Raw genomic sequence first — 27564 nt, 5'->3', positions numbered from 1 at the left:
ATTAGAACTGATTTTTATCAAGATTATGCACATTTTGAAGATTACAACGTGTTTTAAAAAGTTTGATTTTCAAGTTGTCTTCAAAATTTTTGACCTCCATTGTTGACTGAGGAAGGTGTCTTCAGACATTCATTGTGTGAAAACACAAACCTTTCACACTTTTCCTTAATCATCATTTGTCTGGTATACTCCTTTGTCACGTCCCCTTTCTAGAGTGGACATCAGAGATAGAGGAGTTGGCCTATCATTGGAGTCTCGTAGGCTAACAGAGGTTGATTGGGACTCATTCAGTGCATATAGTGACTGGATTTTGGCTTTACAAATAGTTTGAGGGCCATTTGGAGCAATTCCTTGATTTTAGGGAGATTCCCTATTTTTTAGGAGGTTGTGGCAGTTCCCATATTGGAGGTTCCACGGGACCATGTCATGGTTTCAGTTTCAAGAAGTTTGGGTGTGTTTCCTAGTGTCTAGGAGCATCCCTAGATTTTAGGGATGGGATTGCCAGTTAGTTCAACTTTTCCGGCATCGGTCACAGATAGGTGACAAAGTTATATTCATGATTGTTTGTTCATTTTGGGCTATTATTGGATATCTGGAGATATTTTAATATATTTAAATATTTCCTAAGTTTGCGATTAAATAAATTAAAATAAGGTTATGTATTAGTCATTTTGGAGTAATAAGGGATTTTTGGCTTCATTTGGGTTGATATGCTTATGTGTTATAGCTCGTTGGAAAGGTCTTGAACTTTGCTACATGATTCTCACCTTCCGGAGTCTTTTTGGATGCCTGAAGCTATTTATTTGCAATTTAGTGTTATTTTCCTATAGTTGACACCATAATTAGAAAATAACACTCTTTTCATAATGCGCCAACTTTACTCCCTTTTAGGGTTTGGCTTGGAAAGGAAAGGAGATATAAGGAAATGAAGATCAAATTGTTCATTGTATTTTTACACAATCAAACTTATTTTTGTGAATTAGCTCTGAGTGGGCGATTCTTCATCTGGGACGCAGACCCCAAGATCTGGACTGGCTGGGACGTAGCCCTCAGCAGTTATTGGCATTGGATTCTTCAGGCAGAGTGCACTATTGACAGAGATTGAGTATGCCATTCTTCATTGTGGATTCAGGTTGCAGAGTAAGGGTTTCAGCATGGCAGATCGATTCTTCAACTTGGGCGTGATCCTTGCAGCCTTAGGGCAGCCATTTACATCAGGTACATCCCACGTGGAATGTAAGGAATGCATGTATTCAGCCTTAGAGATATTCTTGATTCATGATCACCATTCACCTTTCAGTTTGGCATCATTGTTGGATGTAAGTTCCTTGGATCTGCATTGGAATTATTATTTGGTTTTACAATTTAGAAATTTGTCTGGTACAGCTTGTAGCAATTCTGAATTTGGCTGTATGTTCTTATTTATTTTCAATCTCATTTCATGTTTACTATTCATTATTCATTACTTGTTTGAAAACTATCAAAATACACAAAAAGAAACAAACCTTCTGCAACTTCTGTCTATTCTCTAAAACAAATCAAAGACATCACAGGAAGATACAGTTTATTAATTTAAAAACTACAGCAGATCAGCAAGGGGATCCATCAGGGATCTTTCAGTACTCCTTTGCATTTTAGCTTGCATATTTTCTAAGCATAAGGAGGTATTAAATGAATTTTATGGAAGGCTTCCATGCCTTAGTGTTGTCACACTTTGAACTTAATTGCTAAAATTTACCAAGTGTATGGATTATTTTCCTGACTCCATGCTCTAAATTAGCTAAATCTTTAGAAAGTCAGGAATTTTATTACGAATATTTTCCTAAGTCTAACTTTGAGCTTCATACAGGTGCGATGTCAAAGTCAGGATACAAGGAAAGGAAAGAATTGATGAAGACGCTCGAGACTAGATTTTATCCAAAGTTTAAGATTTCATCCAGATGGAAGGAGATCGTTGATACAAACATGCATTTCTTGGACTTCGACCAAATGCAGTGTCGAATGTTCGGAGTCAGAGATCAGGTTCCTTCCCTAGCATATGCGAATATTATGAAGAGTGGCATTTTCCATGCCGCTGGATTTCCACAGTCCATACAGTGCAGTGAGCTTATCCTGGAATGTGCACGATGTTACGACCCTCTCACAAGAATGATTAAGAGTCCTAAAGGCGTTGTCATCGCCTACCTTGCTGAGGATGCCATTGCTGAGGTGTTTGGAATTCCACGCAAAACAGACACGAAGGATGTGACCAAGGAGGATTATGCAGAAAGATACACAAAGAAGATGGGTGTATGTAAGAATTTAATTAACAAAGAGTGGATGATTGAGCCTAGGTCTCATCATTCCAAGGCTCCCAAGACACTTATGTGCATAGATTTTAAGAAGGAATATAGTGATTTGATATTCCTACTCAACAGAGTGATGGGGATGCCGCAGGGAGCAATATTTGATGGATGGATGTTCTACCTCATCCAGGATTGTCTTAGAGGAACACTAGTGAATTGGTCCAAGATTATAAGTGACAATCTGGATTTTCAGCTAAGGAATGTAGAACGGTCCAAGTCATTCGCCATGACTTCTTACCTGGTGTACTTGCTTGCACGATTTGTTTCATACAGAGGATTAATATGCAAAGGTGAAGTCGGGAATGGGCAAGGACAATTTAAGAGTTATGAATGCTACCCCCAACTAAGCATGCATAAAATTGAAGACCATAAGAGAGTGAATGATGCATTCACTATGTACATCACACGGATGTTGCAAGGCGGAATCCACAGAAGATTGTCCAAGGAGGCAACAGAGTTAATAGAAAAATATGGATCGTGGTATATACAGTTTCCCACTTTCACATAATTCAGGATTCATGGGTTTCAATCTGAACCCTAAAGACTTCCTAGGTATCCAACCGACAGAATGATATTGTTGGAAGTGGTAAGACAGCTTCTAGAGTTCGATGTTATCCAAAGAGAGAAGCACAAGACAGGAATGATATTCCCTATTTCAGTTGGAAAGACGTCATAGGTTTGCCAGTCCGCCATAGCCACCAGCACTAGGAGTGAGGAGCTTGCATTCTATCGATTTGCTACATATAAGAAGAGAGAAAGATTCGATCCAGACAAGAAGGTCGGAAGGATCAGAGGAGATAAGTTCACTCATAAGATTATTGGGCTAACCTGATGGACGAGCAAACAGTGAAGAGAAGAATGTGGTCCAAAATGTCAGTGGATTTCATGAGAAAGTGTGGACTTTTCCTCATTCCTGATCAGGTATTAGATGATAGAGATCATACACATCCACAGTATGAGAGTGAAATGAAGAAGGCAATCCTATTGCCAAATTGGTCAGAGTCGAAAGAGATTGACCTGAATATATTGACGTGAGAGGTCTTGAATTTCTCCTGCCTATGGGTGGATATACAGATGAATAAGATAGTTGACATGGGTGTTCCCTTCACTTATGAAAAGATGAAACCGGAAGAGTATTTCCGAGGATGATCAAAGGACTGTCAGTGATGTCAGGATTCATGCAGACAAAGAGAGTCAAGCTCCCAAGAGAAGGAAGAACACGCCAGGAGAAGTCAAGGCCAAAGGGAAGAAGATTGAGGATGTGAAGAAGAAACAGAAGACTATCATTCCTTCAACCCCTCCCAGTGTCTCATCAATCGAAGTGATTGAAGTAACAGAACAGAATAAGGAGACTCAACAGTGTTCCAACACAGTGATAGTACCAAAGAATATTCAAGAGTTCCATGCCACAGCGACATCTGCACCTCCTGATGAGAATAATGATCAGCCGGACTCCCCTACTGTCCCTTTGGAAGTTAGTTTGGGAAATGAGGTATATGATTGGACCAGGGATAATCCTAATGACAATGAGGATGTTATCTCGGCATTGAAAGGGCTTGATCAAGAAATGTCTCGATGATGGTATGGAAATGGCCGCTATTCCTGAATGGCTGAGAAGAAGTATGGAGAAAAGTAAACAAATGATAGAGGTACAGCCTATTGATGATATTGATGACTACCTAGCTAGGAGTTCTAAGAAGAAGGAGCCCAAGAGAGCGGAGATTTTGTTGCACATAGCTAGAGATGAGACAGGAATGCAGATTGCGCAGATTGTTGTTCCTATTGCAGCCGTGACAGCAAACATTGCTACTCCTATGGATTGCTAGATCACTTCAGTCGCCCTTGGTCGTACATCCACATAGCAGGAATTCCAGGAGATTGGTGACAACCTCCAAGCAATCAATGCAAGGTTAGACAAAGCGGTTGCGGAAAATGAAAAGTACAGAGAAGAAAATATTAGACTCAGAGAGTATATTGCAGGGACAAGGTATGGAGATCCCACCCTTATTTCCCCTATTGCGGTTGACCATGGAATACATTCACACTGCGAGGTAGCGAGAGGTACATGCTCAAAGGTGGAAAAATGGATTCAAAGCACAAGAGAGCAGGCAGATGATTTCCTTACTCAGTTTGTTCATGCATATGATAGGACAACAGGGCTTATATTCAAAATCCAGTATTTTGAGGGAGTTTGGGAAGAATCCCGGCCTATTCAAGACAAGACTATTCCATGCCTCCAGGCATTGAAAAAGGTTCCTAATTCCACCTTGGTTAGCGAGAACATTGTGCACAGTGGAGACAGATATGATTTCCATGGCTGGTATTGTTCACTAGCCGTGAAGAAATCAACTTATGAGAACGCCCAATCGAGTTGCATGGAGTTGGAAGGATTAATTCAGGACATTCAGATGAAGATCCTTGCCTCGATTGAGGAATTATTGGGTGTTGATGTTAGTGATGCTAGTGGTTTACACTTAGCCGAATTAAGAGACAAGATGAAATTTATGTATTTTTGCCAGTTGGACTCTTTGAAGAAGAGTCAGATAGATGAATTGGTCTCTTTGTTGATTCATGTTCATAGTTCGCAGAAGCTCATGCCAGAATGGGAGAACACTTTGAATGCTTGCTCGGATTCACTGGACGTGATTGATTTACAGCAGGATACCTTGCCTAGCATTTCCATGGAGAAGTTAGATTCAGTATTGGCTAGATTCTTGGAGTATGCTAGGAGAGAGAGAGATGCAGGGAGGAATCTTCTAGAAGATTCCCTATATGATGACTAGGTATCTTTTCATTGGGGCCATATGTTGGTGGCGCCATTTTTGATGTAACCCTAGTTAGGGCAATTCTAGGGTTTTGTTGGCATGATCTCGATCGTTTATCTTAGATCAATCTGGGCCATCCATTTTGTAAGAGACTCTATATATGCCTCCTTGTCTCTCATTTGTAAGAGAGAGTTTTTGTAGAATTGTTGGTATATGCTACAACTATTTGAATCCTAATCATTGTTCAATTGTTGGTGATTTTGCTCTTCTAGTGTTGTATTTGCATTCATGGTTCTCAATTCCTCCAATTCCTCCAAGTTAGATTAGAATTTAGATTAGAATTTATTTTCATGTATGTTAGATTGAGTGGAAGATTTGTTGAATTCATTTGTGTGGAATCCTTAATCCATACCACTAGCCTCTTGCCGCTGGTAAGTGCCCCTTGTGTGGTCAACTGGAATTTGAGTAAGCATAACTTCAACTATTACACATCCGTTGACAAGCATCAACTTGGATGGTGTCTACGTTTGATGGTGATAGCCTGAAAATCTTTTAAGTATAACTTAGACGATTGCACTAAGCTTGTGTCAATACCTGATTGTGAGACCTTGCCTGGTTTGATTCCACTAGATCCATTCATCATTTCCTACATTCCTAGGCTTAGAATAGATTTCTTGAACCCTATTCTTTTTCCCCCTTTTTTAGTAAGAAGTAAATCCAGAGCCTTATTGATAAATCTTAAGTTGTCAGCACACCTATTCCGCATCATTCATGATAATCCAAACATTTGCGTAAGCCCCCAAGTGAAACACACCAATTCACATCAACCATTGCACTTACCCACTCGTCAGGACCTAACATGTAGAAACCTTGGAATCATTTTAGTTGATCTCATTCTTAGCATCTGAGGTGATTTTGTTCAAGAGAGGGTAAATTACCTTGGTACTTTATTCTGAAATGTTTTGTGCATAAAAAACACATCAACACTACCCTACAGAATAATTGACATAATGTATAAGTCATTTGGGCATGAATGCAAAGAAGACTACCCCCTTCTCCTCTGAATACTTGTTGTACTCGCACACACACCCCGTCAGTTGACAGGGGACCCCCCCCCTAATTTTTGTCTGCCTGTGCGAGAGAAATGGATGCTTCTGCAAATACCTTTCATACCTCAAAGCCAAATCACCCGAGTTTGCTATGGTTAAAAATCAAATCGTCCATAGTCTTCAAGTTCGCGAAACTCCAGAAGTTGAAAACTAGCAAAATACGCCATTTGCCCAAAAATCATTCAAGGCTTTCCTAAACTTACCCGAGTGTCGAAACTCGTACTTTTTTGCATGAAAACGCAGTAAAAAGTGAAAAGTTGGCAAAAATGCCCCAAATGGCCAAATTCGGACCTTTTAGCCAAAATGTTAAAAAGTGAAAGTTGGCAAAAGTGCCCAAAGGGCCGAATTTGGACCTTTAAGTGAAAATCTGAAAAGTGAAAAGTTGGCAAAAATGCCCCAAATGGCCAAATTTGGACCTTTTAGCCAAAATGTTAAAAAGTGAAAGTTGGCAAAAGTGCCCAAAGGGCCGAATTTGGACCTTCAAGTGAAAATTTGAAAAGTGAAAAGTTGGCAAAAATGCCTCAAATGGCCAAAATTCGGACCTTTTAGCCAAAATGTTAAAAAGTGAAAGTTGGCAAAAGTGCCCAAAGGGCCGAATTTGGACCTTTAAGTGAAAATCTGAAAAGTGAAAAGTTGGCAAAAATGCCCCAAATGGCCAAATTCGGACCTTTTAGCCAAAATGTTAAAAAGTGAAAGTTGGCAAAGCACTCCAAAATCCCAAAGTTTGCAAAAGTGCCCAAAATCCCGAATTTCACCATTAAGGGGTAAAAATGTCAAAGTTTTTAAAACTTTTCGAACGCCCCTCTTGCCTGAAACTGCCAGGAACAACTAAATTCACAGGAGTAAAAGCATTAAAACTTGGGAAATTTTCAAATGACCCTCCAGGCGTTAAATTTTAATATTTGTTAAATTAAATTAATTAATTTTTCAAATTGATTTATTGAAATGAAATTGATCGTTCGCAGGTCGCAGGACGTCATTAGAGAACCAGGAGAAAGACCTGAAACGCAAATCGAAGAAGGATCGCAATCAAGGCCAGGCACTGAAGACTGGAAAAGAAAAAAGATGTGGGAACGCGCTGCAGGAGCACAAGAGCAACCAAACATTGGGAACCGTGCCACTGAACAAAGATGAAGTCCACCACCGGGACCAAAGACCAAAGAACACTCTGAATGCTGCAAGTTTATGCCTTCTCGAGAAAAAGCACACAGCTAGATTTAATTCCAAGAATTCAATTTCTAAAAAGCTAAAATTGTTTTATTGTAAAACTGCTTGTAGGTCCCACTCAAATATTTTGAAAGAAAGGGGAAACAAGTCAGTTGTGGACAGTTATGTCCAACTACCGGATAGACTCAAATTGAAGCCAAATAGTGACAGGTAGTTGAAATTGTGGTTGAATGGATGAGTGAGAATTTAATGGGCATGGGTTAAGGTTGCTAGTTTCTGGAAGGCATATCAGGACCCTTGGATGCAGTCCATCCTGGCCTCTGATTCAAAATTGTAAAACTATAAAAGGCAGAGGCCTTTCTTTTGTAAAGGGTTAGATAATTAGAGATTGTTAGATAGTTAGACTCTGGTGAGAGAGTTAGATTTTAGAGTTAGAATAGGTTAGATTTTAAGCAGTAGCATAGAGATGTTGCAGAAATTGTTGTAATAGGCAGCTGAAATCAATATATAGACATTGATTTGGTGTTTATTGTCTTGTTTTCATCCTGTTTGCATGGTTTTTCTCAGCATTTTAGATAGATATTTCTATTTTGGATGTGCAGGTATTTGATAGATTCAGGCTCATACCATTGAGGATATACTGATTGTGTATCCTTTTATATGGTTAACCTGAGCCTTTAATTGTGCTTAGTTCAATTGCAGGTGTCCGTCTGAGCTGCGCCAAAATTGGGTGCTTAGCCATGCATCTCCAGTCTGAAAATCTTCCAAGTCCCTTTGAAGATTGCACTGTTCTTGCAAGGTTGTGAGCTATTCTGGCCAAGCAGGAATTGGTTATGTTGAATCCGTCTACCCGCATACCCTATTGTTAGTTTTAGATCTCCTAACCCTTTCCTTTTGCTCTTTATTATGTAATTTGAGAATCACAGCAGACTAGCTTGTTGCAAATCATAAGTCCCCTTGTGCTCCCAGCAAAACACATCGATCCACTGAGTAATCCCGCAGTCAAGACCTGACAATCAAAACCTTGAGGTCGTCCCCTTTGATCAAACAAAAAATAGCATTAGGGATTTCCTTATCTCAAGAGAAGATACGATACTCAACCAGTTTATTCTATTCTGCGTTGGCCGTATGGAGTTTGCAGCAATGCGATTTCAGACACGTCAACAATACTCTGCGACATGAGCCTACTGGTGAGACCCTCCCCAGTTCGACTTCTAATCAGCCAACCGTTTTCTAGAAAACTTATTCATATGACCAAGAAACGAAAACCATTCCTCCAACATATGATGTTGAGTAACGAAGCCATCCCTCTCGCTATCTAGAGACACGAAAAACAAGATCAACTTCTCAAAAAACTTGACAATTCTTAAAAAAATGATTTTGCCAAAAAAGTCAAAAGTAGCAACACCCACAATTTGTAAAAAAATTGTCAAAAACTTTTGCAACGAAACATCATTTCGCTAGAAACCCCAAGCACAACCCAAAACAAGTTGCAAGAAACCACGATTTTGTGGAAAAATCATCAAACCCTAGATGCAATGCTGAAATCACACGATTTTGTGAAGAAAGCAGCAAAACCTTCGTTTTGTGCAAAAAAATGGTAAACAACCACGATTTTTAGGAGATAAATCATGCAAAACCCTCCTTGGAAAAAAAAATAGAAAACCCGAAAACAAAAAAACAGATCCACGATTTTTAAGAAAAAAGTTGATCAAAATAATCTTTTGAAAATTTCTCACGAAAAATTCAAGAAAACCCACTATTTTTCATAAAAAATCGTTTCAAAAAAATTCTGGAAATAAATTCCAGGTAAAGAAAACACGAATTAAAAATTCGTCAAACACCTATGCTCTGAAACATTAAATGATAATTGATATTCGATTTACAAAAGGAGATGAAAGCTCCTTAAACGATGTTTCTATAAAAGAAACAATCAAAAAACGAAAGATAGAATCGAAACTTCCTTAAACTAACGAAAGACAAGACATAAAAGGAAGTTTCTAAGAACCAACTAAGATGACCATTATATCAATATTACAATATTATTTTAATAGTTTCTGAAACATATGTTCAATAGTTTTGCTGCTTGCATATTATCTTTCATGGAATTCACTTGTTTGTTCATAAATAAACGGCAAAGAATAAATCTGAAACATAATAATAACAAGCAATGGCTGGAAACTGTTACTCTTAATTTCAGATATTATCTAATTACTTACAGTTACAGCAGTTTCAATACAAAGGATTTTTTTTAAGGCAGAAATTACATTTTGCACCTTATTTCCCACACTCAGGAGTATATGACAGCAATAAACAGTGTTCTGGTATTTTGCCTAAAGGAAGTGATAAAGGAAAAAGAGGACTAATACGTAAGACAAATCTGAAGACTGTCTAAGAAGATACAGAGGGGAGGTGCGAGAGAGAGAGAGAGAGAGAGAGAGAGAGAGATGCAAGGTCAAACGAACTGATGATCTCCAAATTCAAAGCTCACAAGAATCAGCTAATAACCATCATGAGGAAGAGTGTAGAGAGGACTATAACTCTCAAAAGGTCCAACAGACAAGGAAAAAGGAAATAAAATAAATATTGTGAAAGCCGGTGAAGAAATTAGAGTACCCAATGATATAGAGTTTGTGGCTGACATAGTCAAACCAAAATCAGTGTTGGCTTTAATCAAAATGACATCAATTGAAATACCTAACAAAATGCAAAAGACCAACTATGAGAGAACTGATGACAAAGACAAAATATACATACTTAACAAGAAGAAGGCCAACAACAGAAGAAATGTCAAACAAAGTGATGGCTGACAACAAAGCAAGGACCAAGGTCAATACATCTACAATGCCAAAAGAAAACTTGGTGGAGGAAGTGGCAAGTATTTCTCAAACCGTGGGAATCAAGTGTGAAAAAAATGTATTAAATAGAAATTTATGTTTTAAAATATCAACTTTTAAAGTTAAAAAGCACATTATAGACGTTCAAAAATTATAAGAGGGACATAGGTGATGTTAGTAAGGGACATAGGCCATTATAAGAAATACATATAAAAAGAAGCACTACCAAGAGATTGTTGAAAGCAGGTTAAAAAATAACAGAAAGTACTTTGAGAAAAGCATCTGATTTATATGTTTATAAGGATGTGTTCCAGAAACTATTGTATAATCCCAAGTATTTTTCTTAGCAGATAAATGCATTCAACATCAATTGCTCTCTAGGAGGAAAGAGATTTACACTTTGAGATTCATTGTCTTGGATGTCTTCATTATTTTGCACAATACAGATACCCTTATCTCTATTCACATGTTGCAACCCCTTAGCATGGCACCTCTCCCTCTTGACTGCTTCATTCATTGCACAAACAACTCTATAAAACAAGATCCAGCAGACAAACTTGAATCAATAATGGCAATGAAACTTAGTAAATTTAGAGTATATGGAGAAAACTTCCCAGAAGTAAGAGCACAATTTTCACTTTGTGAAGGATTTTGTGACTAATACTGATTTTATCTCAACGCAAAAATAATAATTAGCATAAGAAAACATAATAAGTTGATAACCCAAAAGGGCATCTTAGCCATTATAATTTCTTTTGTAAGGAAATGAAGCACAAAATTAGAGGACAACATCAACTGTTGAATTAAAAGTGTTAATGAAGACATTCCCATCAAGAATGTGATTTTTGGAAAACAAGCAAGCTTCTGAAAATCAATTAGCTAATTCTTTGACTCACCACAATCCTACAGCCTGCGATTATACATGATGGCAAGCAAATATTGAGATGAAATCTAATAGTTATAAACGTCTTCCACCGGTATGTTCTATCATTATCAAGAGCAAATTAAATAAGGTAAGATATTATCCAATAATAGAGATAAGATATGTAGACAACAATAATAACAGGAAATATGATTTTAAAAAATAATATTAGAATTTAGAATATATGAGAAAAGATCGGTAAACAAAATGAAATAACCAAAGATAACTTCATAAAGAGGAAAAGGTACTTCATGAACAGGAAAAAATCTTGCACTATACATAGTTATCAGTTGATTTCCAGAAAGTTCATAAGGATTTCAAGAGATTTACAAGAATTCTAGAGGAGATGGGCAAAAAAATCTTTACTTCTAAATCAAAGACAAGAAGAATCTTCTTATGCTATAAGTAGCAAAAGTATATTAGCAGCATACGTGTTATTTTTTGCTATGACATTTTTACCATGATAAGTGTAATGGACACCCTAGAATGCCCAAAAACTAACCCCACTGCTGATAGGAATTTAGTCAAACAGTTTGCAGCCAATTCCTTATTCCTCCGTTTAATGTTTCAATGTTTTTTGTTTTTTTTTGTTTTAAGTCTTTGCACAGGTATGAAACCACATAACATGAACTAAAAAGAATTTACAATAATAGGCAAGCTGGAAATTGAACTACTGCTGTTATAATATTATTTCCAGAATTAACAAACTCAAATACAAAGCAGGTTATTTTCAACTCACTAAATACTCCAGCATTTTGACATAATGTTCCAACAAAAGTTTCTAATTCTGCTGCTACAGTAACATGAATAGTGCTGCATGAATAGTGCCAGATGAATAGTGCCAAGTGAATAGTACCAGCGTGAATAGTGCCGCATGAATAGTGTCGCGTGATTAGTACCCGCGTGAATAGTGTCGCGTGAATAGTGCCGCGTGAATAGTGTCGCGACCTGTAGCTGGAAATGCAACCAAATAATGCTGCTGCTTGTAGCTGGAAATGCAACCAAATAATGCTGCTGCCTGTGGCTGAAAAATGCACCCAATCTGCCTGTAAATGAAGCTGATCGCAAAGGATTCCAAAGGCCAAACCCCAAGGGAATGACGTCTAGAATGTCACAAGAGAGGATGGACGTCCTCTAATGCCAAGAACGGATCTGCAACTCACACACCAAATTCTTCTCATATTCCACCTGCCCAATGAAGCCACAAAAGCTCCCTTTTATTCTTTCTCCAAGGGGCGACCCAACTCACTCAAACAATGTGGGATAAAACATGTTCAATATAAAACATATTAAAATATTCACTTATGTCTCCCTTGGTTGCCCCTTTGATTTACACATATCTCCATAAAATAAATATTAAAGTAACACTTTAATATTTTACAATTAAATTAAATGTTACTTTAATAAAACTTCAGGCATTAAAATATATTAGCAATCGGACTCCGAATAGCGTGAGTGATAGCTCGTCGGAAAGCTCTCGCCAAGGAGTATCAAATCCAATCACCAAAACTAGCCTCCGTTGTGTCCTGCTGACTTACTAAAAATAGTAAGTATGCCTGAAACTAAGTAAATCAACTTCGTTTTGGCCCAAACTGGAAATGACTAGGCCAAAACACTCCAGGATCCCTTAAAACCCTTCGTTAGCCCTCGGGACCATGTAGAGCTAGGCTAACACACATATGCTTGGTCAATCTGCTAGAGTGGGGACATTACAGTCCGCCCCCCTTGAAATTGCTTGTCCTCAAGCAATCTCAGTCCAGCCTGCTGTATCACCTGCTCATTCTCCCATGTAGCATCTTCCTCCGGCAGGTCTCTCCATCTGACCAAATACTCCTTCACTATCCTGTTTCTGAGTTTCCTCACTCTGGTGTCCAGAATAGCCTCAGGTACTAACACGAGCTTCCCCTCCTCATCCAAAGGGGGTAAATCGCAGAAGGTACTACACTCTGACCAATAGCTTTCTTAAGCCTAGACACATGAAATACATTGTGTACTCGACTGCCCTCTGGAAGCTCAAGCTCATAGGCGACTTCGCCCACTCTGTGAATCACCCTGTAGGGACCATAAAATCTAGGCTTCAGCTTCTCTGCCCCACTCCTCTTGAGAGATGACTGCCTATATCGCTGTAGCCTCAAGTATACCATATCCCCTACCTCGAAACTGCGCTCTACCCTGTGCTGATCAGCATACAACTTTTGTTGATTCTGAGCTTGCTGTATGTTCTCCTTGAGCACTCTCAGGATATCCTGACTATCCTGCAATAAGTCTTTCGCTTTGGGCACCCTGCTGTCCCCCAAAACCAAATCCATGAAGCTTGGTGCTTCATAACCATAAAGTGCCATGAAGGGTGTCATCCTGATGGACATATGACATGTAGTGTTGTAACAGTATTCTCCCATATGCAACCATCTAACCCAAGCCTTCTGCTGTGTAGTCACATAGTTCCTCAAATATCCCTCCACCCATTTATTCACAATCTCCGTCTGCCCATCTGTTTGCGGATGATAACTAGTGCTGGGTGTAAGATCTGTGCCACACAACGTAAACAACTCTTGCCAAAAAATACTCATAAATTTACTATCCCGATCACTGATAATGAATCTAGGTAGCCCATGTAACCTGAATATCTCTCTGAAGAAAAGATCTGCCACCTGTGCTGCTGTGTAAGTGGACGGAATAGCAAAGAAGTGAGCGAACTTCGTTAAGCGGTCTACCACCACATAGATGCAATCCCTCCCTTGCACTCGTGGCAACCCAGTGATAAAGTCCATTGAAATACTTTCCCATTTCCTATCTGGGATGGGTAAGGGCTGTAGTAAACCTGCAGGGAACGTGTGCTCTCCCTTATTCTGCTGGCAAATTGCACACTCCCTGACATACCTCTGAACATCATCCTTGAGCCCTATCCATGAGAATCGCTCTCGGATCTGCCTATAGGTCTTGAAGACCCCCGGATGCCCAGCTGTAGGTGCATCATGAAATGCCCTAAGTATCGCTTCTCTCAACTGTGATGACGGAATCAAGTAAACTCTATCCTGAAATCTGATCAATCCATCTATCACCTCATAGCGATCATCCTGCGTAGTACCTGAAATCAAACCAGACGCCCAAGTATCCCCGACATACTCTGCTATAATCTTATCCCTCCAATCTCCTGTAATCTCTGCAAGAGCACAAATGTGAGGTCTTCTGGATAAGGCATCAGCTACTACATTCCTCTTCCCTTTGACAAACTCAATGTCAAAGTCATAAGCCTGCAATTTAGTGACCCACTTCTGCTGCTTGTCATTCAAGTCTCGCTGGCTCATGAAATACTTTATGCTATTGTGATCCGTCTTGATCACAAACTTCCCTCCAACCAAGTAGGATCGGAATTTGGCCAAGGCATGCATGATGGCCAACATCTCACGATCATAAATAGAATAGCTCCTCTCCACACCTCGGAGCTTCCTACTCTCAAAAGCAATGGGGTGCTTCTCCTGCATCAATACTGCTCCAATCCCATCACCCGATGCATCACAATGAAGCTCAAAGGGCTTCGTGAAGTCTGGTAGAGCTAGAACTGGACACGAAGACATTACCTGCTTGAAATGCTCAAAACACCTCTGTGCTGCCTCTGTCCACATGAAGGCCCCCTTCTTAGTAAGATCTGTCAAGGGAGCAGCTGTCTGAGAAAACCCCTTAACAAATCTCCTATAAAAACCACATAAGCCAAAGAACCCCTTAAGCTGAGTAAGGTTCGTAGGTGTGGGCCAATCAACAATAGCTCTAATCTTTTCAGGATCCACCCGAACTCCCTTTGCACTGATAATATGACCAAGGTACAAAAGCTCTGTCATCCCGAACTCACACTTAAGACTCCTTGGCATACAGGGACTCTCTCTCCAAAATAGATAGCAGCTCCTCAAGATGTTGTAAATGCTCCCCCCATGTCTTGCTAAAGATCAAAATATCATCAAAGAAAATCAAAACGTATCTCCTCAAATGCCCCCTAAACACCTGGTTCATGCAACTCTGAAAAGTAGCAGGAGCATTGGTTAGCCCAAATGGCATAACCAGAAACTCAAAATGACCATAGTGACACCGAAAAGCTGTTTTCTCAATGTCCTCTGCTCTCATACTGATCTGATGATACCCTGATCTCAAATCTATCTTTGTGAATACACATGCCCCATGTAGCTCATCTATCAGCTCATCTATCCGCGGAATGGGGTACCTGTTCTTAATGGTTTTTTTGTTCAAGGCCCTGTAGTCAATGCACATGCGCATTGTTCCATCCTTCTTCTTAACCAAGACAACTGCTGAAGCAAATGGGCTTTTGCTTGGCCTGATGTGCCCCATTTCCAACAACTCCTTAATTGCCTTCTCTATCTCATCCTTATGTTTCTTAGGATGACAATAGGGAGTGATCATCACTGGTTTGGCTCCCTCCTCGAGCTCAATAACATGCTCTGCACCCCTATCGGGAGGAACCCCATGAGGAATATCACCAAATACCTTGGCATGCCTGTCAAGTATCTCCTGTATATCTGGTGGATGACTCTTCACTCGAGGCTCCGGTGAAGCTGGCATAACTAAGCACTCTATTGCCCACTCTATGTCATTATGTCGAAAAAGTCTCTCCATTCTCCTCAAAGACACTACCCTGCAACTCCCATCTGAAAGTCCCCTGAGCACAACAGTCCTACCCTCATGCTGAAACCTCATCTCCAACTTCGCTAGATTGAAAGTGAACTCAACCAGCGATGCCATCCATGTCATACCGAGGATGACGTCGTAATCTCCCATGTCCACAACATAGAAATCATCCTCCAACTCATAACCATCTCCAAATCTAATGTGAAGATTCGAAACCTTCTGAGTACATAATAGCTTTTGGCCATTAGCCACCATGACTCTAAAACCATCATGCTCCTCTGTCTGTAAGCCTCTCCTGGCTACCAACTGTGTATCAATAAAGTTATGCGTAGCCCCAGTGTCAATAAGGGAAGTCACCTTCTGTCCCTGGATAGTACCTCTCACCTTAAAGGTGATTGCCTTCTGAACCCCGATTAAACGTGCCAATGATCTGTCATCCTCAGCAGTTCTGCTCCTCTCTGTAGTACTACTCTCATCTGAATCGGAGTGCTGATCCTCCCCCTCTGACTCTGACTCCTCTGCTGAAAAATACTCCATTTGATTTGCCTTAGCCTTGAGAGGGCATTTATGAGATAAGTCCCAAGGCTCTCTACACTGGAAGCACAGTTTCTTCTTTCGAAGTTCATTCAAGGTTTCACTGTCTAGTCCTTTTGATCCTTCTTTGGGTTTGTTATACTCTTTCTGAAATGGTTTTTTGTCTTTGTCCTTGCGGTAGGAAGAATCTGTTGAATGGTATTTTCCTTTGTATACCGAAGGGGCTAAATCTCATGCCTTTTTAGTTGCTTCTGCTAAGGTGAGTGGATCATGTCCCTTCACCCAACCACGTAATGGATCAGCAAGCCCATCACAAAATAACACCACCAATCTCCTAGGAGAGATATCAGTAACAAGTACAGACAACCGCTGAAACTCGACGATGTAAGCATCCACCGAACCTGTTTGTTTTAACTATGCTAGCTCCTTGAAATGTAACTCGGGATCCCTAGTGTCAAATCTCTCAATCAATCTTTCTGTGAATTCCTCATAGGATGTAATCTGATTATGCCCCAGAGTCACCATGCCATGATGCCACCATTCATGCGCAACGCCATCCAAATGCATAGCCGCATACTTGATAGCCTCCTCCTCAGGCATAGGATTAAGCTGTAAGTATGTATCTACCTTCTGCACCCAAGCTCGTGCAGTCATCTTCCCTGAAGCATCATAATAAGGCAAGGAAAGTTTTCCAACTTTCTTTCTTAGCTCAAAATTCTGATTCCTCCCTCCTGCTCTAGGCATATGTCTCATCCTCAAGTCCATATAATCTCTGAGGGAAATATCCGCCTAAAACTCGGGTCCACTGGCCTCCCAGTCCCTCCTGAACTGACCCTGTAACTCAGTAATCTGCGGTTCGTTCACTGGTTGAATCGGATCCCTAGGTGGAAAGGTGGGTAGAAGAGGTCTCGAGCTCGTTGTTCGAGCTGGGTGTGCAATGTGTCTAAAGTTATCCGCCTCAATCCCATTGTTGCCATGTCCATTATTACCATTAATGTTATTCTCAGGGCCATTGTTGTTGCCTCGGCCTCCATTATTATCATTGCCCCTATTGTTATCGTTTCCCCCATTGTTATTGTTTCCATTGTTGGCATCACCTGGATTAATATTAACGCCCATCTGTCTAGCCATAAGCTACAACATCATGTCCATTCGCCTATTCTGCTCCTGCTGCATACGCTGCCCTTGCTCTAACGTACCCAGTAACTGTCTGAACATTACCTCCCCCTGATCTGGAACGATATTCCTCTCATCTCGGTCACCCATACTGCTGTCCTGATCGAAGAATATTTCCTCTATGTCTGTATGACTGGATTCTATGTCCACCTGCACGGATGAACTAGACTGCTCACTCTGACTATCCGGATTTCTATTTTGTTTGGCCCTGGTATTGCGAAAATTATAATGCCCCTGTCGCATGCTCAATCATACATTCTGGACCTGTTTTATTTCTGCAATATGTTTTGGTGAAAGTTTCCCACAAGATGGCAGAATCTTCTGCTCTGATACCACTGTAATGGACACCCTAGAATGCCCAAAAACCAACCCCACTGCTGATAGGAATTTAGTCAAACAGTTTGCAGCCAATTCCTTATTCCTCCGTTTAATGTTTCAATGTTTTTTTTGTTTTAAGTCTTTGCACAGGTATGAAACCACATAACATGAACTAAAAAGAATTTACAATAATAGGCAAGCTGGAAATTGAACTACTGTTGTTATAATATTATTTCGAGAATTAACAAACTCAAATACAAAGCAGGTTATTTTCAACTCACTAAATACTCCAGCATTTTGACATAATGTTCCAACAAAAGTTTCTAATTCTGCTGCTACAGTAACATGAATAGTGCTGCATGAATAGTGCCAGATGAATAGTGCCAAGTGAATAGTACCAGCGTGAATAGTGCCGCATGAATAGTACCCGCGTGAATAGTGTCGCGTGAATAGTACCCGCGTGAATAGTGTCGCGGCCTGTAGCTGGAAATGCAACCAAATACTGCTGCTGCTTGTAGCTGGAAATGCAACCAAATAATGCTGCTGCCTGTGGCTGAAAAATGCACCCAATCTGCCTGTAAATGAAGCTGATCGCAAAGGATTCCAAAGGCCAAACCCCAAGGGAATGACGTCTAGAATGTCACAAGAGAGGATGGACGTCCTCTAATGCCAAGAACGGATCTGCAACTCACACACCAAATTCTTCTCATATTCCACCTGCCCAATGAAGCCACAAAAGCTCCCTTTTATTCTTTCTCCAAGGGGCGACCCAACTCACTCAAACAATGTGGGATAAAACATGTTCAATATAAAACATATTAAAATATTCACTTATGTCTCCCTTGGTTGCCCCTTTGATTTACACATATCTCCATAAAATAAATATTAAAGTAACACTTTAATATTTTACAATTAAATTAAATGTTACTTTAATAAAACTTCAGGCATTAAAATATATTAGCAATCGGACTCCGAATAGCGTGAGTGATAGCTCGTCGGAAAGCTCTCGCCAAGGAGTATCAAATCCAATCACCAAAACTAGCCTCCGTTGTGTCCTGCTGACTTACTAAAAATAGTAAGTATGCCTGAAACTAAGTAAATCAACTTCGTTTTGGCCCAAACTGGAAATGACTAGGCCAAAACACTCCAGGATCCCTTTAAACCCTTCGTTAGCCCTCGGGACCATGTAGAGCTAGGCTAACGCACATATGCTTGGTCAATCTGCTAGAGTGGGGACATTACAATAAGCCAGGAATAAATTCGTCAAAAAGGCACCTATCAGCAGCAAAAATAGATGTGAATAGAGAATAAGCGGTTCAGCAAGTAACAGGGAAGAGGCTTTACAATGAGTTTTGATCAAGATGTAATGTAATAACATGCACTCAGTTGATCAATTAAAATTGCAAATAAAGGATCAAACACAAAAGAAATGATACTATTACAAACCACTAAATTTTTCATTTTTTATATTTTTAATTTTTTATTGCTTGTGACATGACTGTATTCTAACAACCATCCACATACCTATTACATATATAAATGATAGCATAATAATATAATAAAAGTTCCTTGCTGTATGACATGTAAGATTTGTTTGGCATAGAAGTAGATTGTCTGCCATACAAATGCATATCATACATGGACACCCTGCACGACACGATGTAAGCATTCCTACTTTGCAGCATGTGTAAAATGCTATGTTGTAGATAATTGTCAATTTTGAGGGGAAAACGCATCTTATATTAGACTATAGAACATGGGAGTGATATTAGCTGAGCTTCAGAACTACATGGAAAGTATCATCCTCAGCAACCTAGAGAGGCATAAATTTGTGCCTTTGCTCCAAAGGATAAAGGGTCTGAATCTTTACAATAACAATTAATTGTAGCTTTATTTATAAAGAAAAATCCCTTTTGAAAGTATCCAAGCCTTTTAAGTAGATTGGGTACTACCCCTATGAAAAGTTGCCTTGCATCAAATCTTCCAACGGAAACAAATGGTAGACAGCCTTCTAGTCATTATTGATTATTCCTATATCATACCAATCAAAATTGGCTGTCCAGAAATGAATGTCAAAAGAGAAAGGACAGTGACTATATTTCCTTCACGTTACAAGCCATGCTATTGCATGCCATACCATTCAAAAAAATCATACAAGGAAGATCATTCTGTAAGATTTTTTTGGGCAATTAATACTGATTGCAGGTTCTTAAGGGATATTTTAGCTTATCCAACTAACCATACTTATTTTTAGGCCATACCTTGAAATATCCCTTGCTGTTGATAGACTGAATATACAAGGAATATTGACGAATAGTTGGCTGTCAACCTGCATGTTATGAGGATTTTATAACTTGCGTGTTATGCTGTATGATTGTCACAGAATTTTCAGACTTGTTTTGGAGGTATCAACCACAAGTTTACTTCGAAGTATGACTTACAAACAACTACTCAATGATAGCATAATTCCCTGGGATGAATGTGCGACTAGTTCTCATAGTAATTACACCAATTTGGAAACAAAATCACACTTTTACAGTTGACTGTAATTTAATCAAACAGTTGGCATGTAATCACAAACAATGAACAATGATGTGCAAACTAATTACTCCTTTATATAAGAGTCAAATATGCTCTTTACAATAGCCAAACCAATGCCCAAAACACTTAGCAATGTTCAATGATTTACTAAAAAATCTGAGGACTCATGACCAAAGTTCCCAGACTCGAACTCGGCTCGGACTCGGCAAGGCCAACTCGGCTATGACTCGGCAACGACTCAGCTATGACTCGGCAACGACTCAAAAAAACCCTCGAAATTTAGATATTTTTGCTATGGACTCCTTAATGTTCTCAATGCAAGCCTATGGCCTCCCCAATATGATTTATGGTCTCCTTGATGCTCTTCTTCCCTGCTGGTTGCAAACCTATGGCCTCTTGTTTTCCTTCCTCTCTCACTTTTCCTCTCTTCTTCTCACAAGTGGCAATTAGAAGACCTTTTAGGGTTAAATGAAAAAGAAATACAAAAAAAACATTTCAAAAAACTTTTTTTTTTTTTGGTTTTTGCAAGTCAAAACGTGACCTGCCGCGGCGCGAGTCCTGGAGCTTGGACTCGGCGAGTTTGTCCATAACTCGCCTGACTCGCGAGTCATGCGAGTTATGCGAAAAACTCACCAAGTCCGAGTCACGAGCTACCAAACCTCGTCGAGCTTCACTCGACTAACTCAGGAAACTCGCCTGACTCATGGCGAGTTTTGATACTCTGCTCATGACAGCCATAGACACATACATATAACTGATTAATACAAGGAAGTATGATGCCAAAGGAACCTGATATAAATCGCCTAGCCTTTAGATTGATGAAGCAATCAATATCCTTTGCTTTGGAGCCCTTACAATGCCAAATCAATTTGTCTTCAAAATCAACCCTGCAGCAAGTATGAAGGTCTGAGAATAATCAATTATCAGCTCTTAAGTCTTCCATTAACCCCTGCAAATGTTCACTGACCTCCTCCAAATACAGCGCTGTCACCAATTGCCAAGTTCGATGCTAAAATAGGTAGACAGGAGCAAAATCATGGGTAGTGATGGTCTAGTACAAACTTGTTCTCAGATCTGATTTGGCTCTTGCAACCTTCTTATTTCCTTTCCCAAGTGCTTCTAAATGAATTGCCTTATGTCCCCAATGTTTGTGCTGTCCTCAAATGAAGGTCTTGATGCTTCCACAAGGTGATAATAGCAAAGTCATGGGAATGAAGGATGGAACTCAATATGTTTCAGACCTGCACAAATCGTCTAACATGAGATGCACAAGAAACTCAATAAGCACAATGTGAAGGACTGAATTATCCTCCACTCTCAGCTGCAACCCCTCAGAGGATCTCTCACTACCTCAGTTATGCAAATCATAGGGAGGTTTCGTTCCCAATGATTGAGTCTGCAGAAACCCTTGGCTCCACAAGTCTACACAAGAGAAGATATCAAATAACCAATGATGAACAATGAACCAACCCCCTCTATTTATTCTTTTTTCCTCCAATCGATTGGTTCCTTCTAGAAGATGCTTCTCTGACAAACTCATATTCTCTTATTACACTTTATTATTTTATTACACATTAGTTAATTTAATTGCACTTTTAAAATATTATTATATTATAATTAAAGTGCACATGTGACTTCATACATGTAATCTCCTTATATTTCCATAGAATCAAGTAGACACAAAATGTGAAGCCGTAAGCTGCTGCCAAAACGACCCCCTTATCCATCCCCTTGGCCTACAAGGGTCAAATGATAGGCCAACCTCGTGAATGTCTATGAACTAAGGAAAAGGGGACATTAGATACCTATACCCTTCAGTCTTAGTCATACCATTTGAAAATTCCCGAAGTATGGAATGTTGAAGTCTAACAGATCATATGGATTCGTACCATTATGTTTGAGAGTCATAAACCAGACATACTATTTATGATATAGAGGTTGTACAAATCATGATTATGATTTTCTGAGTAGCATTCTCTATGCCACAGCATACAAACATTGATGTTTGGTAAACAGTACCCAATCAGCAAGTGGGTTAGGATAGGATAGGGGGAGGAGGTAGAGTGGTAGGTAAGGGAAAGGGTAGGCTAAGGGAAGTAGAAGGGTAAGGGGGTGTGAGATGGAGGGTAGAGGATATAGGTGTGAGTGTAGGTGAAGGGTAGGGGATGAGTATGCTAGGATGGGAAGAGGGTTAGGTAGATAAAGGTATAGGTTAGAAGATGGGAGGTGAATGAGATGAAAGGGGTGATCGAGGTAAAGGCAAAGGTAGTGGTAGGGGTAGGTTGAGGATGTGGGATTGGAGTTAGGAAATATAAGGTAGGTTATCTAGGAAGTAGGTTAGGATATGGGGATGGGTGGAAGGAATGGTAGATGGAGTGGTGTAATGGTGATGGCGATAATGAGAAATGGAAATGGGAGTGATCGGGTTTGGGAACTGTTGATGTGTCTTTTGTACACGACCAAACACAGAATAAAATACCTAAAGGTACCTTATCCTCTCTTGAATAAAGCTCCCGAATGCTGAAGATATCGCAGAAGGATCAATCGGAGAAGCTTCAAGGTTCCTATTATGTAGGATCTCTACTCGTGGATAAGCTCTTTGTGGTATGATGTGATTTTGCTGGAATCACAAGGGGACTTACACTTGATGACTGAACGTCTGATTTGCTTTGAATGTTACTGGAACACAGGATTTCACTAGTCTAGATTTTGAAAAAAAGAAAAAGGATTAGGGCGAGGAAAGGATCTAATTCTGACACTAAGAATGTAGGAGCAATGAATAACCTTTAATGAAATTCTAACTAAGTCTTGTTTTGACATCCCAGGACCATCTCCACAAGGTTAGTGCGATCTTCGGAGGAAAGGCTTTATGATGTTCAGATCATCGCTACAGGCATAGACACCATCAGGCTGATGCATATCAGTGAAGAAGCGACAATTGAAGTTTAGCTTAAGCTGAACGATTCCAATTGACTACACAAGGCAAGTCTGCAATCAACAAACTGCTAGTAGTATGGATATACGAATTTCACCATCAATCAAACACATTTCTTTCACTCATCTAATAACATGAAATCAAATCTGAGAAGTATAGAGACCATGCAAATTGTTGAATCAACCCATAGATTTCACCATTTCTTCAATGAAGTTTACAAGTCTTTTACAACAACATCTTGGCAACAATCTTTGCCTTCTCTTTCAATTCTACTCTAATTGCTATTCTATCAACTGACTATTCACTATTAGCTAACTATTCACCTTCTAACTACTGACTATTGACTAACTATTAGCCTTTACAAATGAGGAGCCAAGGCTTATATAGTGCGCACAAAACAATTCAATGGCTAAGATCAATTTGAGATCAATGGCCAAGATTCTATAATGAAACCCTAATTAGGGTTTGTTACAACAAACTTAATTCTGACCAATGAAATAATTGCATTATTTGGACATGTCTTCTCTGGAATATTCGACCAATGGATAACCGAGGTAGGTACATCGAAGTTTGTGCCATCTTTAATGAGCCAGGTACATTGAATCTGGACATGCTGGGGTGGACCAATCCGAATGGAGGAGTGATGACTGGGATGCCACCTTATCTAACACTTGGTTGATGCCAATTTGGTGATGCCTTCTTTCAAATGTTGGACTGGAAGATAGATGGAGAAGGTCATCCTTATCCTGACTTGATCTTCTTTGATGAGGGTCTGCCAAGTAGTTGATCCTCCGGCTTTGGGGTCGTCATTTGATGCCTACACAAAAGATTAAAGTTAGTCTTTGAGTATAATATCTTATAGCATAGGATCTAAGACCTTTCAAGGGAACATATTAGACATTAATTTGAAAATGACAAAATAAATTCAAGAATTCTAAATTTTCAAATTAATTATGAATAGAAATTTGATTTTTCAAGACTTAGACTTTAAAAGATTGCTATGAAATCAAAACAAGTCTTGAATAAGAACTTCAAAAAAGGATTCTTCATACCTTCTCCTTGAAAGCCTAACTATGAACCTTGAAAAATGAAGAAAGAAGATCAGATTTTGCTGGATAAGGATTGAATTGTGGTCTTCCTTTGGATGAATTACGCCTCAATTAGCCTTTAGAAAGCTTCGCCTTCTACTAGCTTCTCAAAATCTGGGAATTCGCCTTCAAACACCTTCCAAAATCTGGAAATTATCCTCCAACTTGCTCAATTTCGCACCTCCAAATCTGCTCTTCAAGTTCGCATGAGAGATAATGAAAGAATGATTTGAATGTGCTACCATACACCTCCCTTATATGGGGCGCTCACCTTGATTTCCCTCAAGGCCGACTTGGCAAATAGGGAATAAAATAAAATAAAACTCCTCTCAAAAGATGGCTGACTTGTTTGTAAAAGCAAGTAAATGCATTTTGAGCGCTCACCTATATTTTTTTTATTTTAAAATTGATTTTAAGGCCTCCAAGGTGGATTTTATATTTATATTAAGGCTTTAAAAATTAATTAATTCAATTGTAATGGCCTTAATTCATGCGGATTTAATTTAGACTCCCCAAATGTCTTGAATTTGGCTAATTTAGTGAAAATTGAGGAACATCAAGGTTCGATCAAGGCTTAATGAAGGCTCTTTGCTTCTTAGGCACTGAAATATCCAAAGTGATGAAGGCCTAAATTATTTCAAGACTTGTTTGAATTCTCATCTAGGCTAGTTTGCTTCATGAATCAAAATCTTCACAACCTAGGTTTGCCATCCCAATTTTGGCATTTTGCCTTCAACTTAGCCTAAACAAGGGGAATAATAGGTTTTTTTCAAGAATTTCGCCCTGAACCCTTTGGAAGGGTCAGGAGCGATTTTTCAAATTAGGTCCTATATACCTTGTTTTCGACTCCAAAATCTCCCGGAGGGCGAACTTATATTTGTTTTGACCTAATCAAAGTCTTGCATTTCAAACTTTTATCATTTCCCATGAGGAAATTAGGTGAAAATGTAAATTTCGCCCTGGACCCTTTGGAAGGGTTAGGAGCGATTTTTGCTTATTAGGTCAAAATTCACCTTAATTTGATCGTTGACCTCCTCCAAGGCAATTTCCAGGGTTCATTTATCTCCATTACTGGGTTAGCTCATCAAAACTTTGAAGGAAATATTGCATTTTTGGGAATTTCGCCCTGGACCCTTTGGAAGGGTCAGGAGCAAAATTCTCTCCTGAGCTCAAAATTCTCATTTTTGAAGGTCCAAAACCTCTTCAAGGCATTCCAAATAGATTCTTTCCTTGTAGTTCAGGCTTAGTCTCACTCAAATCTGGAAGAAAAAGGTGAATTTAGGGTTTTTCGCCCTGGGCCCTCTGGAAGGGTCAGGAGCGATTTTTCTTGTTAGGCTTACTCCATCATTTTGTCTTGAATCCACCCCTCAAGGCTAGGCAATGGTCTTCTTCATTCACTCCATCCAAGCTTGGTTTGTTCCTGCAAGGTAAAATAGGGGATTTTGAGATTTTCGCCCTGGACCCTTTGGAAGGGTCAGGAGCGAAAATCCTTCTCTGACCTAGAATCATCATTTTTTGGAACAAACATCCACTCAAAGGTGGTCTCAAGGGCAATTTCTAGCTTGGTTTAGCCTTGTCTTAGCACAAACTTGAAAGGAATGCACTGGTTTTGGATTTTTCGCTCTAGACCCTTTGGAAGGGTCAAGAGCGATTTTTAGGTTTTAGAGCAATTCCTTCATTCTTTCAACTTCAAATCATTTTCAAGGTATAGAACATCACGCCTCACTCCCATCCAAGTCATGAATAGCAAAATCTTGTCTTAAATTTGCAAGAAAAAGGGAGAATTTGGAAATTTTGCTCTGGACCCTCTGGAAGGGTCAGGCGCGAATTTCCCTCTTGGCTTCAAAATTTTCATTCTTAGCAATCCAATTCAACTTCAAGGCAATTCAATAGTCCTCTCAAACCCATGTCTAAGCTTGGTCTAGTCTGATCTTTGGAAGAAAAGATAGGTTTTAGGATTTTCACCCTAGACCCTCTGGAAGGGTCAGGAGCGAAAATCATTCTCTAGGCTTAATTGCTTCCTCCTGACAATTTCAATCATCTTCAAAAGGCAAAACACACTTCCTCACACCCACTCAAGCCATAAAAACTAAAAAGTTGCTCTGACCTTGCAAGGAAATAGGTGTTTTTAGGAATTTCGCTCTAGACCCTCTGGAAGGGTCAGGAGCGAAAATTCTCCTTTTGGGCAAAATCCTTCATTTTTTCAATTTGAAACTTCTTCAGGAGGCAAAAACAAGCTATTCTTCTTCCATTCATGTCAAAAACTTGACCTTCTTCATTGCAAAATAAGAGCCTTTTGGGAATTTCGCCCTGGACCCTTTGGAAGGGTCAAGAGCGAAAATCCTTTCTTGGCCAAAATTCTCCATTTACTCATGCTTCCAAATCAACAAGGACGTCCAATCTTCCTTCCAAGATACCCCGCAAGTCAAAACTTAGTCAATCTTAGGAAAAAAAATGAGCTTTAAGAAGATTTTCGCTCTAGACCCTTTGGAAGGGTCAGGAGCGAAATTCATGTTTTAGGCTAGAATTCCTCATCTTTCAATCTTTACAAGGCTAGAACATTCAGAAAACACCTCCAAGCATGCCTTAGAAACTATGAACTTGGTCTTGACAAGTGATAAATTGAGGTGTATAAGGATTTTTGCTCTGGACCCTTTGGAAGGGTCAAGAGCGAAATTCCTAATCTTGGCCAAAATTTTGACTTCATTTTCACATTTCTCCATCCAAACAAGTGTTTTGCCCTCAAAAATGCCTGGGAACGAGTTGGTTCTAAGCTCGGGTCAAACTAGAATGTCTTATGGAGAATTTCGCTCTGGACCCTTTGGAAGGGTCAGGAGCGAAATTTGACATTTTGGTCTCTCCGTCAGGATTCATGTATGGAATATAACATTTAAGTATAAGAAGAAATGCCACTTATACTTTAAGTTATATTCCATATATACTGTTAGGATGTTTGAGAGTGGTTTCGGACCTCCAGGAGTTATATTGCAAAATCTAGTTTTTGGAGGATTCTTCAGTTTTCCAGACTTAGTCAAATTTCAGGATCAAGAAGACATTCCAGCCTTAGCCAAATTTCAGGGCATTTGAAGATCAGGATGACATTCCAGACTTCATCACTCACCAACTTGACCTAACTCAGACCTTCAAGGATGATACTCACTCACCAAGCAAGACACAGTTAGCAACAAG

The 27564-nt window shown here is 39.5% G+C and overlaps 1 protein-coding gene across 7 annotated transcripts in view; it reads right to left on the bottom strand.

The window, feature by feature from the left end:
- LOC131068894 (serine/threonine-protein kinase CTR1) overlaps positions 1 to 27564 on the bottom strand; it is a 212221-nt gene that overhangs the window by 91298 nt on the left and 93359 nt on the right. For all 7 annotated transcript variants that reach the window (XM_058004173.2, XM_058004176.2, XM_059218606.1 and 4 more), the window contains one exon: positions 10621 to 10753. In XM_058004173.2, coding sequence (XP_057860156.1) covers positions 10621 to 10753 — 133 coding nt within the window. The remainder of the gene's footprint in view (positions 1 to 10620; positions 10754 to 27564) is intronic.

Source organism: Cryptomeria japonica, chromosome 3, assembly GCF_030272615.1.
Source record: "Cryptomeria japonica chromosome 3, Sugi_1.0, whole genome shotgun sequence".
NCBI lineage: Eukaryota > Viridiplantae > Streptophyta > Pinopsida > Cupressales > Cupressaceae > Cryptomeria > Cryptomeria japonica.
Note: the sequence above shows the minus strand (reverse complement) of the source record. Positions and strands in the feature narration are given on the sequence as shown.